General features: G+C 33.4%; 2 protein-coding genes across 2 annotated transcripts in view; one reads left to right on the forward strand and one right to left on the reverse strand.

Annotated features, from left to right (window-relative positions):
• LOC125866233 (cytochrome P450 CYP72A219-like) overlaps window positions 1-12,053 on the reverse strand; it is a 221,818-nt gene that overhangs the window by 80,526 nt on the left and 129,239 nt on the right. The gene's annotated exons all lie outside the window — the stretch shown is intronic.
• On the forward strand, window positions 7,997-11,123 carry LOC125865454 (allene oxide synthase 3-like). Its single transcript, XM_049545652.1, has 2 exons — window positions 7,997-8,439; window positions 10,625-11,123. The coding sequence occupies exons 1-2, from the start codon at window positions 7,997-7,999 to the stop codon at window positions 11,121-11,123; spliced, it is 942 nt and encodes a 313-aa protein (XP_049401609.1).

Raw genomic sequence — 12,053 nt, forward strand, 5'->3', positions numbered from 1 at the left:
CAATTGTGGTCGTAAGAGTTTATGTTATGCATGAAATGAAGATAAAAATTGTTAAAATTTAAGATTATCAAGTTAAAGTTCAAACAAAAATGTCCGAAATTTGAGATTGTCAAGCCAAACTTTAATAGAAGTTATGAAGTTTGAGATTGCTAAGCCTAACATCAAACACTCATTGTGTTTGAAGTTAATTTCGAAGTGATTAAACATGTAATTTTTCACACTGCGGCATTGATTTAAATGGTGGATTTTGATCTAAAGTTTATGCCCAACTAAAATTCATATAACATGAATAATTAACTTTAATTGTTACATGATTTGGTCAGTTACTTTGCATGATCTAACAGCCCACTTCTAAAAGCAATAAATAAACTAAGGAATAGAAAGATATGCACATAATATAATTTTTTGAGCGCAAACTTAAATTAATCAAATTTTAAAATAAATATCTAACCGTGAATAAAAAATCAAAAGACATTAGTGCCTAGTGTTTTATTTGACCTTTTTTCTTTTGTCCAAATTTATTAGTTTTGATTCTTCAAAATTTTAATTGGTGGTGTAGTAAAATAATACTTTAACAAAAACCATAACGATACAATAATAGCTAGTTTAAAACAAAAAAACATGATTAATTAAACTTATAGAAAGTAAAACTTCTGATATAATTTACAAATATAAGTAATGTAATGATATAAAAGTTATTATGAGATGCATACAACTCTAACATCTTAATTAACTTTCAAATAACCAAAGGTCCACAATCTCTTAAAACACATTATTTATCATAATATACAACTTATCTTCCTAAAATAAAATAATGAGAAAATAGTCAAATGTCCCCTCAACCTATTATCGAATTTCTAACTACACACTTACGCTTTACGGGAGTCCTATTACTCCCTTAGACTATTTTAAAACATAATAATTACACCCTTAGATGCTGACATGGCACAGAGAGACACTCTCTTGGAGGCACGTGGAAGTCAAAAGAATTGATAAAAAATATTTTAAAAATATTTTCAATTTGATTTTTTCTTAAATATTTTTTTTTACTTTTCTCTTTAAGTTTTTTTTGTTTCTTTTTCTTTTTCTCCTCTCTTTCTCGTTATTCAACATTCACCCCATCACCATTTCCTCCACCTTGAACCACCATCACTATACTAAACCACATCTTTTAATATTTTCTTTATAATTTGTTTCGCTATTTTCTACAACGCTGCAAATCATCAAATAATCATTAAAATTATTACTCATATTTTCGGAAGAATCAGATTTTCCTTAATCTCACTATTCTAAAAAAAAATTATAGAGTAAAGACCAAAAAAAAAAAAAAAACAGAAGAAAAAATATTGGAACAAAACCAAAAAAAAAAATAGAATTATTAAACACCTTCCATCATAAAAAATCATTCTATTACTGATTTTTTTTTAATTATCGGAGAAATCCAATCAATTAAAACAATTATGACTGTAAAATCAAGTTTTTCGATCATGAATTTCATAAAGTAAACTAAACATGAGTTTTGGGTATATGATCTGGGTCATCATTCATCTTTTTTTATTTTTATCAATCTCAAATTAGTTCAAAATATCAACACCATTAATCTACCTTCTCACCGATTTTGGGTCAGTAACATACATCAACCATCGAATCTTATCTTCAATCTTTATTGTTGTTTGGTGAAGACCTAAGAATTTAACCATCGACAATCCATAAATAAACTATCACAAATTTGGTGCCATGGAGACAAAGAAATAACATAATAAAAAGATTCAAAAAAGAGAAGAGATGAGTAATCAAGCTCATCAAGGTGCCTGAAGAATGCTATAAAGTGATGAAAAAATGATAATAAAAATAGCTTCAACTTTTTTTCGTGGGTGACATGATTTGAAAGAAGGGAATGAAAAACAAAAGAGAAAAGAAGAAGAAGAAGAAGAAGAAGAAGAAGAAGAAAAAGAAGAAGAAAGAGGAATAAAAAAAATATTTTTTTTTTGTAATTAATGAAAAAGGGGCTAGCTTTAGGGTGGTATAAATTTCATTTTAAAAAAATTCAGGAGGGTAATAGGACCCGCAAAGTATAAGTGTGTAGTTGAGAATCTAATAATAAATTAGGGAGGTATTTGTCTATTTTCTCATAAAATAATGAGAAAATACATCATTACCTCATTAAAGTAAGACCTATTTTTTAAAAAGACACTTGACCTTTACGGAAGTTCTAGTACCGCCTTAAATAATTTTAAAGTGTTATAAATACCCCACTTTTTAGTCACCCTCAATTGCAAGAAAGAAAATGCAACCGCGCACTAATTATTGTCTGGCACGTGTTAAATTTTCATTTTGAATCTTTATTTTCATATTTGTTTTTTCTTATTTTATAACGTCATTCTCTCTTCTTTTTTTTTCTCTTTCTTCTTCTTTCTTCAATACTCTTGTTCTTCTTGCAGTCCTCCATGGCCATCCTCACCGCTTCGACTTGGCCTCCATCGTCAATCCTTCAGAGTAGTCTCTATCACGTCACTATTATAATTTCATCTCCACCATTAATATCATCAAATCATTGTTAAATAAAAAAATAAAATTACTAACAAATTAAAAATTAATAATCACCTCCAGCCTACCATCTTCTTTCCAATATTACAACAATTATGCAGTGAAACTACATTACAATGAAGGTAATGAATTCTATAATACTCTCAAATGAAGAAATTTCGTTCTTTTACATGCTAAAGAACTACATAATACTTTATTTATTTTTTAAAAAAAGAACAATAGTTTCGAAGGAGGTTCACAATTATTACTTCATCCATCTCATTTTATGTGGCACTTTTTGGATTTTGAGATTCAAACAAATCTAACTTTGACCATAAATTTTTCATAGATCTTTTAGACATTTTGAATTATCAATTGTTGTGACTTATATTACTTTTTACGTAGTTTACAAATATATAAATTTCATTTCAAAACAATTGAAGATTTCATGCACAAATTCCCGGTCAAACTTAAACTGTTTGACTCTCGAAAAATGAAAAGTGTCACATAAATTGGGACGGAGAGAGTATTATTTTTTGAAAAAATAAGGGATAAAAGAAGGAATGGGAACCAAGAAAAGCAAGCAGATCTAAGTTGAAGAAGATGGAGAAGATGTAGTTTGTTTTTTTGAGTTTGGTGAAGAAGATAGCAAAAAATAAAGAATTGAAAAAGTACAATAAAATAAATAAAAGAAAAGAAAAAAAACATTTCTAATTAAATAAATACTTAAATAAATATTTATTTACTTTTGGCTCAACTCACTTGCTATTAGAGAATGAACTACATTTTACATGCCACGTAGGCACGCAATGGGACAATAAATTCATTCTATATAAGAATAAGAGGGTAATAGGACCTCCACAAAGTTTAAATGTCTTTTTAAAAAAGAGGTCTTACTTTAATGGGGCAATTATGTATTTTCTCTAAAATAATCAACAAACTTTATTATTATTATATAAAAGAAATATCACTCCATCATAAACAAAAAGAAAATTATTTTCAAATAGCAAAATAATAAATATAATAATTTAAAACATGAAAAAAGTATTAATGACTTCTTATTTGAATTACTTTCAATCTTCTTATTTCTATAAATGAAAAAACTATTACGTCTCAATCACTTATAAAAGAATTACAAGGGTGAACAATATTAACTAAATAATTTGAGTCATAATTTAAGTATATACGATATGTTATAAGGGCTAGCCCTTGGAAATTAGACGTGTTAAACACATACAGTCGATCGGTTAGAGTGTAAGCCTGACAGAATTAAATGTAAAAAAAATTAAGCAGCTTGCATTCAATAGAAATCGAACATGGAAACTAGAGATAACATTCGCTGCCCAAGTTGCACAAGCCAGTTCCACTAGGCCATTACTCTTCTTTGATTAAGGTGGTTCAAAGTTAGTATATATACAAGAAAATATTGAAAATCTATCATATATATACATTATAATTTTTTGTCAAGGGAGTTTGGGTAAACCCCTGGCACCCACATATGTTCGCCCCTGAGTATATACTATAGTGATGGATTAGTGATAAATGATAGTCGTTGTTAATAATTGTGGTGGATAATATGGATATAGCTAATGATGAAAATGAACGATGAAGGTGGTTGACCAAGTATAGTAATGATTGATGATTGTTATGGCAGTGGTGATGGCTGTTAATGTTCACCAGCAGTGATGCCAACTGACTATGGTAATTGTCAGGTGGAGCTAGATAGAGCTAGCCAAGCAAATTCATCGACGAAAATTTACATTATTTATACATGATTAAAATTGAGAAAATAATATCATATAATAAGGTAACTATTTCACCTACTCATGAAATTTTGATGTTTCCTAAGGATAAAATCATAAAAATAATATTAAAGCCGTACTATTAGATGTAGTGTGGTTTCATTTATTTATTTATGAATTAAGATTTTTTAAAAATATACCTAAAATTCATCAATTTTTTGAGTTTTATATTTATTTATTGTTATATTTATGTTTCTTTGGGTTAAAACATGCTTAGATGTTTAGTTGTCTTATTACATGCGACTGTTATCAATTGAGAAGGAAAATTAGTTCAACTTAGCATTGAAATGCATTTTAATACAAAGAAAATAATAGTTTATAAATAGGTAAAGAGAATAATAAATAATTAATATATAGTCTCCGTTTAAAACTGGATAATTAAGAATATTTTGTTTTCTCGATATCCTAATATTTATTAAATTATATTTACTTAATTAAAGTTCATAAAGTGTAAATTTAAGCCAAACATTATATAAAATAAAAAGATTCATAATGGCTACCAATGACTCTTCAATTTCAAAGCTTCCTATGAAAGAAATCCCTGGTGATTAGGGTGTCTCATGTACAATTAAATACTTTAATACACATCAGGATCTTGAACACGATAATCTTACATAAAGATCGTTAGGGGTATATACCTAATGCGGAAGACATCATCTGATGCAAATCTACAGATATTACAAGTCAGTTAGTGAAGGGATTCATTAGTTAGTTACAATTCTGTTATTCTGTTATAACAACCAGTGTAGCAGTTGAATTTTAATTGTGGAATATATCCATATATACAATGTAAATGATTGGAGTTTAAGACATTGAATGATAATACATTTCTCTTTCTTCTAAAATTCTCTTTCTAATATCTTAGTTGCAAGCTCTGAATTAGTATCTCAGTTCTTTGAGTTCAAAGCTCCTAGAATTGTTCTTCGTAGTTGATGCTTAATTGACTGCCATTGTGCATCAATTGGTATCAGAGCTAGCGATCTTTGGCCTGACGGTGACCAGAAGTAAGAATCAAGATAAATCAGTAGAAGAGATGGATGATCGATTACCCAGATCCAAGATCAGTTGACGAAACTGATGGAGGGGATGACTAGCATGAACAATAGGAATTCACAAACAGAAAAGGAATTATATAAAATCAAGGAAACCATTGGCCGATTGGGAAATAAGGGCAAAGAAAAGGAACTGGGAAGAGCAGAATCTTATAGGGCCTGGTCAGTTGAATCACAGCATGAAATCAAACACAAGAAAAATCACAGCAATTTTGGTAATCTCTTCACTCGATTTTCTATATTAGAATTCCTTAGATTTTCTGGTCAAGATTTAAGAACGTGGTTGTATAAGGTGGACCAATTTTTTTGCTATGGATGAGATTGCATTCGACCAGAGGGTACAGGTAGCTTCAAATCACTTAGAAGGGGAGGCAATTGCTTGGCATAGGTCGTATATGAGGTCTAGAAGTTGTGTAGCTGATCCTTCATGGACAGAGTATGTCTTGGCTTTGAATGAAAGATTTTGGGAAGAGTTTGAGGATTCTATAGAGGCTTTGAAGAATCTGACTCAAACAGGCAGTGTGAAGGAATACCAAGCTGAGTTTGATAGATTATTAACATGAGTGAATCTGTCAAATGAGAATACTATCAGCTGTTTTTTGGGTAGGCTAAAGTCAGAACTAAACAAATCTATCAGGATACCGTCACCAAGAACACTACTACAGGCCTATAAACTTGCTAGATTACAAGAGGATGTTTTTTATGCACAAGCGAAGACATGGGGTTTGAAACCTATGGTCAAACCAGTAAAAAGACCAATTCTACTTATTCCTACTCATGTTAAACCAACTAATTTCTCTCAAAAACCATTTACACCAAATTCCACATATAGGAAACCAGTTGATTAACAGGTTGCTAAACCTAACAAATTCACAGGTAATGGGTTGAGAAGGAGGCTGACTGCTGCTGAGATGGATGAGAAAAGGGCTAAATGCCTTTGTTTTTTCTATGATGATAAATATGTGGTTGGTCACAAGTGTAGGTCCAATAAACAAATTTTTCTAGTGGAAAGAGGAGTTGGTTCAAGAAGAGGTAGTGCAGGACCAAATACAGGAAGACAACGAGGAAGTTGATGAATTCATGACCATATCCTTACAAGCTTTCACAAGAGTGATTGGTTATCAGACTATTAAAGTGACTGACTATCATGAAAAAAAACCCTTGCATGTTTTAATTAATATTGGGAGCACACATAATTTAATTGATCAAGAAATAGCCAAGAGGTTAGGATGTCAGTCCATCACTATTATGGCCCAATCAATTAGTGTTGCTAATGGCAAGAAGGTGCAAACAAGTCCAGTGTGCAAAAATCTAACATGGCTTTTGCAGGGTACTACATTTACCTCTGATTTCTTGTTGTTACCCTTGGGTAATGTGGACATTGTCCTAGGGATACAATGGTTGAATACCTTGGGTAGAATCTTGTTTGATTTTCAAAATAGAACCATTGAATTCAGGTATCAAGGTAAAAAACATGTCTTGAGATGAGCTAGTAGTCAGCTGAAGTCAGCAAGGACCAAATCAATAAATAAGGTTGAGGTTGATGAGACTCAATTCTTCATGATGTTATTATTATTTGGTTCAGAGGATAGGTTGCAGTGATACAACAGTCATGCTGACCAAGGTAACTTAGTTCATCCAGCATTATCCTTGTTAATTGACCAATATGCCAGCATATTTGAGATTCCTACTACACTACCACCTCATAGAGGGTCTTTCGATCATCGCATACCACTGGTTGAGTCGGCCAACCCAGTGAACAAAAGACCTTACAGGTACCCAGGGATCAAAAAGGATATTATAGAGAAACTTGTGCAGGAAATGATAGATCAAGGGGTCATACAACATAGTACTAGTCCTTATGTTTCACCAGTTGTGTTGGTTGGCAAAAAGGATGGTAGTTGGAAGCTTTGTGTAAATTACAAGGAGTTGAATAACTTGACCATTAATGACAAGTTTCCCATACCCATTATAAAGGACCTTTTGGACGAGTTAGGAGGTTCCATGGTATTTTCAAAGATTGACTTCAGAGCTGGATATCACCAACTGAGAATGTATGAAAATGACACTCAGAAAACTGTCTTGAAGACTCATGAAGGACACTATGAATTTTTCGTAATGCCTTTTGGCTTAACTAATGCTCCATCATCCTTCCAAAGTCTTATGAATTCAGTTTTTAAACCACTACTGAGAAAAATTGTTTTAGTTTTTTTTGATGACATACTTATTTACAGTAAAAGTATGGTCGATCATATTGAACATGTGAAGACAGTCTTTGAACTAATGCAGCGATTCCAACTATATGCAAAAATGTCTAAATGTGCCTTTGGAGTGCCTAAAGTGGAATATCTAGGCCACCTTATTAGTGGTGAGAGGGTGTCTACAGACCCCAAAAAGATTGTAGCAGTAGCACAATGGCCTATTCCTGGCAATATCAAGCAGTTGAGGGGGTTCTTGGGACTTGCTGGATATTACAGAAGGTTTATACAAGGATTTGGATCCATTTGTAAGCCATTACATGAGTTACTCAAGAAGGATGGATATACTTAGACTGAGCATGCTACAACAACATTTGAGGAACTGAAGCAAGCCTTGATTTCTGCCCCGGTATTAGCTATGCCTGATTACTCTAAACCTTTTGTGGTGGAAACTGATGCAAGTGGTAAGGGAATTGGTGATGTGCTAATGCAGCAAAGCCACCCTATAGCCTATATTAGCAGATCATTGGCTCCTAGACACCAAGCCATGTCTGTCTATGATAAGGAACTAATGGCTTTTATATTTGATGTCACTAAATGGTCCCACTATTTGATAGGAAGGGCCTTCATTGTCAAGACTGATCAAAAAGCTTTGAAGCATTTGTTGGAACAAAACCTCCACACTGACTTTCAGGTGGCTGGTATTTCCAAACTAATGGCTTTCGACTTTTCAATTGAATATAAGAAGGGTATAGACAATAAAGTTGCTGATGCCTTATCTAGGAAGCCTGATGCTGAGTTATTAGCTATCTCCTTATTGACACTTAATGATTTTCTATATGAGCAGATCAAGGGAACTTGGTTAACTGATGCATCTTTATAGACTTTGATTACTAAACTATAGGTTCAGCCTTTCAAGTCTTTTACTTGGCGTAATGCTCAGCTTAGGTGGAAGGGTAGATTGGTAGTTGGAGCCAATTCCCACTTGGGAAAGACAATTATTTCATTGTGGCATTCTACTACACAAAGTGGACATTCTGGCATGGATGTTACTATTAAGAGGATACAATCTCTATTTTATTGGAAGTCTCTAAGTCAAGATGTGAGGGACTTCATCAACAAATGTGATGTCTGTTAGAGGCACAAATATGATGTTTCTACCTATCCAGGCTTACTGCAGCCTTTGCTTATTCCAGATGGAGTATGGACTGATGTGTGTTTAGACTTCATTGAGGGCTTACCTAAGTCTAATGGCAAGAATGTTATCTTGGTGGTGGTTGATAGGTTGAGCAAATAGAGCCATTTCATGAGCCTACACCATCCTTATACTACTCAGTCTATAGCACAGTGCTTCTTGGATAATGTTTTTAAACCTCATGGCATGCCAACTACATTGACAAGTGATAAAGATCATGTGTTCCTTAATAAATTCTGGCAAGAATTGTTTACAATACAAGGTTTCAGTTACAGAGGAGTACTGCTTATCATCCTCAAACAGATGGACAAACGGAGGTTTTGAATAGGACATTGGAAACTTATCTGCGATGTTTTTGTTCTGATAGCCCTAAGGAATGGTCAAGTTATTTAACGCTTGCTGAGTGGTGGTATAATACTACTTATCACACTGTTATCAAATGCACTCCTTATGAAGTTTTATATGGTCAGAAACCCCCCATTCACCTTCCTTACTTAGCAGGTGAGTCTTCATCTGACATGGTTTCATCTTTTGAAGTTTCATATTCAGAGAGCCCAACAAAAAATGAAAGACTTGGTTGATCGACATAGGTCTGACAAATGTTTCGAGGTAGGAGATTGGGTTTACCTTAAGCTGCAACCTTATAGGCAAGTTTCAGTTGCTGTTAGCCCTTTAACAAGTTGGCTGCTAAGTATTTTGGTCCCTATCCTATTGCTGCTAAAGTTGGAGTGGTTGCTTATAAATTACTTTTGCCAATTGATGTCCTAATTCATCATACATTTCACGTCTCTTAGTTGAAGAAGTGTCATGAGGTCCCATATGTCATCAATCATCCACCTGTATTTCACTTGTCCAGTCCATATTGCCTTATGCCTGAAGGTGTGTTAGACAGGAGGCTTGTGAAAAAAGGCAACAAGGTTGTGGTTCAAGTGCTTGTGAAGTGGACTGCTATTGATTCTTCTTAAGCTACTTGGGATTACTTGTCTGACATTCAACATAGATTTCCTTCTTTTCAACCTTGAGGACAAGTTTGTACTTTTGTAGGGGGTATTGATGCAAATCTACAGATATTACAAGTCAGTTAGTGGAGGGATTCATTAGTTAGTTACAATTCTGTTATTTTGTTATAATAGCCAGTGTAGCAGTTGAATTTTAGTTGTGGAATATATCCATATATACAATGTAAAGGATTGGAGTTTAAGGCATTGAATGATAATACATTTCTCTTTCTTCCAAAATTCTCTTTCTAATATCTCAGCTGCAAGCTTTGAATTAGTATCTCAGTTCTTCGAGTTCAAAGCTCCTAGAATTGTTCTTCGTAGTTGATGCTTAATTGACTGCCATTGTGCATCATCATCACAGAGAGAAGCAAAAGTGTTAGTCATAAATTGGCTTCTACCTCCTTGCCCTAGCTTTACGTTACCACAACCATCAGCGATGGAATTAATGTAGAAAATATGTGGTAACCCTAATGGATGGAGGGAGAACCAATTTATAAAGGTTAAGACTTAATTTGGTATGTCTATTAAATAACCAATGTACGGATTTTTGGTATTACTTGGGTCACAAGTAAACTTGGGCCATAAGTAAGAAATCATTCTTACATCTCATTCTTTGGGGAAATAAAAGATCGGTGTACTGTAAAAGATTTGGTCTTGCACACTTTCCCTTTACCCTACTTTCTTGTAAAATGCGATCATCAGAAATTATACAATGCGTTCTACAACTCCATGTGGGATATTTTAGATGAAGCGGAGAAACTTGGAGTGAAAAGAGTTGAAGCTTGTCATAACTTTGTTTGAAAGTGTTCTATCCATCTTTGATCAAATGTATTGAAACATCATGACCTAGTTTACATACTAGGCTCGTCAAGGAAATTAGGACCGCGGTTAAAGAAGTGGGAGGGGTAACAATTTTAGCTCTTGAAAAAATGCCTCTTGTTAAGTCTGTGATTTATGAAACCTTAAGAATGGACCCTCCAGTTCCGTTCCAAACTGTTAAGGCTAGGAAAAATATAATTATTTCTAATCACTATGCATCGTTCTTGATCAATAAAGATGAAGTGATTTTTGGATATCAAACATTGGCTATGAAGGACTGCCATGTTTTTAAGAACACAAAGGAGTTTAATCCAAATAGATTTATAGGGGATGGAGAGAAATTGCTTAAGTATGTATACTGGTCAAATGGTAAAGAGATCGATAATCCAACTATGAACAATAAACAATGTCCTAGTAAAGATTTGATAGTGTTATTAGGAAGGCTATTGGTGGTGGAGTTTTTCATGCATTATGATACTTTTGAAATTGAATTTGGAAAACTCTTGCTTGGTTCAAAGGTGACTTTTTAAGTCATTAACCAAAGCAACATGTAATGACCCTAAAGGTCATTTTTGGAAATTTTCATAAAATGACCGTTTTACCCCTCCCGATAGTTGCCCCGAGTCCTAATTATTGTATTTTCGAAGTTGGTTTGAAGGAAAATTGATGAAAAGTTGAGTTTTTAAGAGTTAAAGTTTGGTTAAAAATGCTATTTCGAGTCATTTGGAATTTCGAGACATGAATCGGATTTCCGTCGATTCCAGGAGTTTTAGAATGTCGAAACGGATCTATGAGAATTTACGGAGTCGAATTTGGAGTTAAAACGAAGATTTGAGGTCCTAAGTTGCAAAAACTGTGAAATTTTGATCAAGAGTTGACTTTGGTCAACAAACGAGGTTCCGGTGCTCGAAATGGAATTCCGAGGGCACCGTTGGATTCAGGGGGTGATTCTAAGTCTAGAATGAGTCTTGGTTGAATTTTTAGAGGCCCCGAGTGCGTTTTGAGTTTTTGAGCCTAAAGTTAGTTACTTGACGCCTTATCGGATACCGGGTCAAGGAGACTTCGAATTCAATTCCGACGATTTCATTGAGTCCAAAATGTCATTTTCAAGCTAGTAGCATATTTGGTTTGTGTTCGGGAAGTGCCGAATGAGTTTTGGGTGAGCTTTTAAGCTTCTTGGATGCTTTGACACTATTTCAACAAATTGTGGCAATTAAAGGGTTCATTATTAGTTTTAAAGGTCGAAAAATTATTCCGAAGGTTCTGAAATTTTGAGCATGAATTATAGGACTTATCTGCAAATTTTGGTGCATTTTCGCTAACCCGAGATTGGACTTTTATCGCAAATAAGAAATAATTGTTTACCGAGTAGAAATGATATTTGACTGGGCAAACGAGCATGAAATTGAGCTCCGATTGAACGAGCAGGTCCGTATCATTATTTAAGACATTTACAAAAA

This window comes from Solanum stenotomum, chromosome 5, assembly GCF_019186545.1.
Source record: "Solanum stenotomum isolate F172 chromosome 5, ASM1918654v1, whole genome shotgun sequence".
Taxonomy (NCBI): domain Eukaryota; kingdom Viridiplantae; phylum Streptophyta; class Magnoliopsida; order Solanales; family Solanaceae; genus Solanum; species Solanum stenotomum.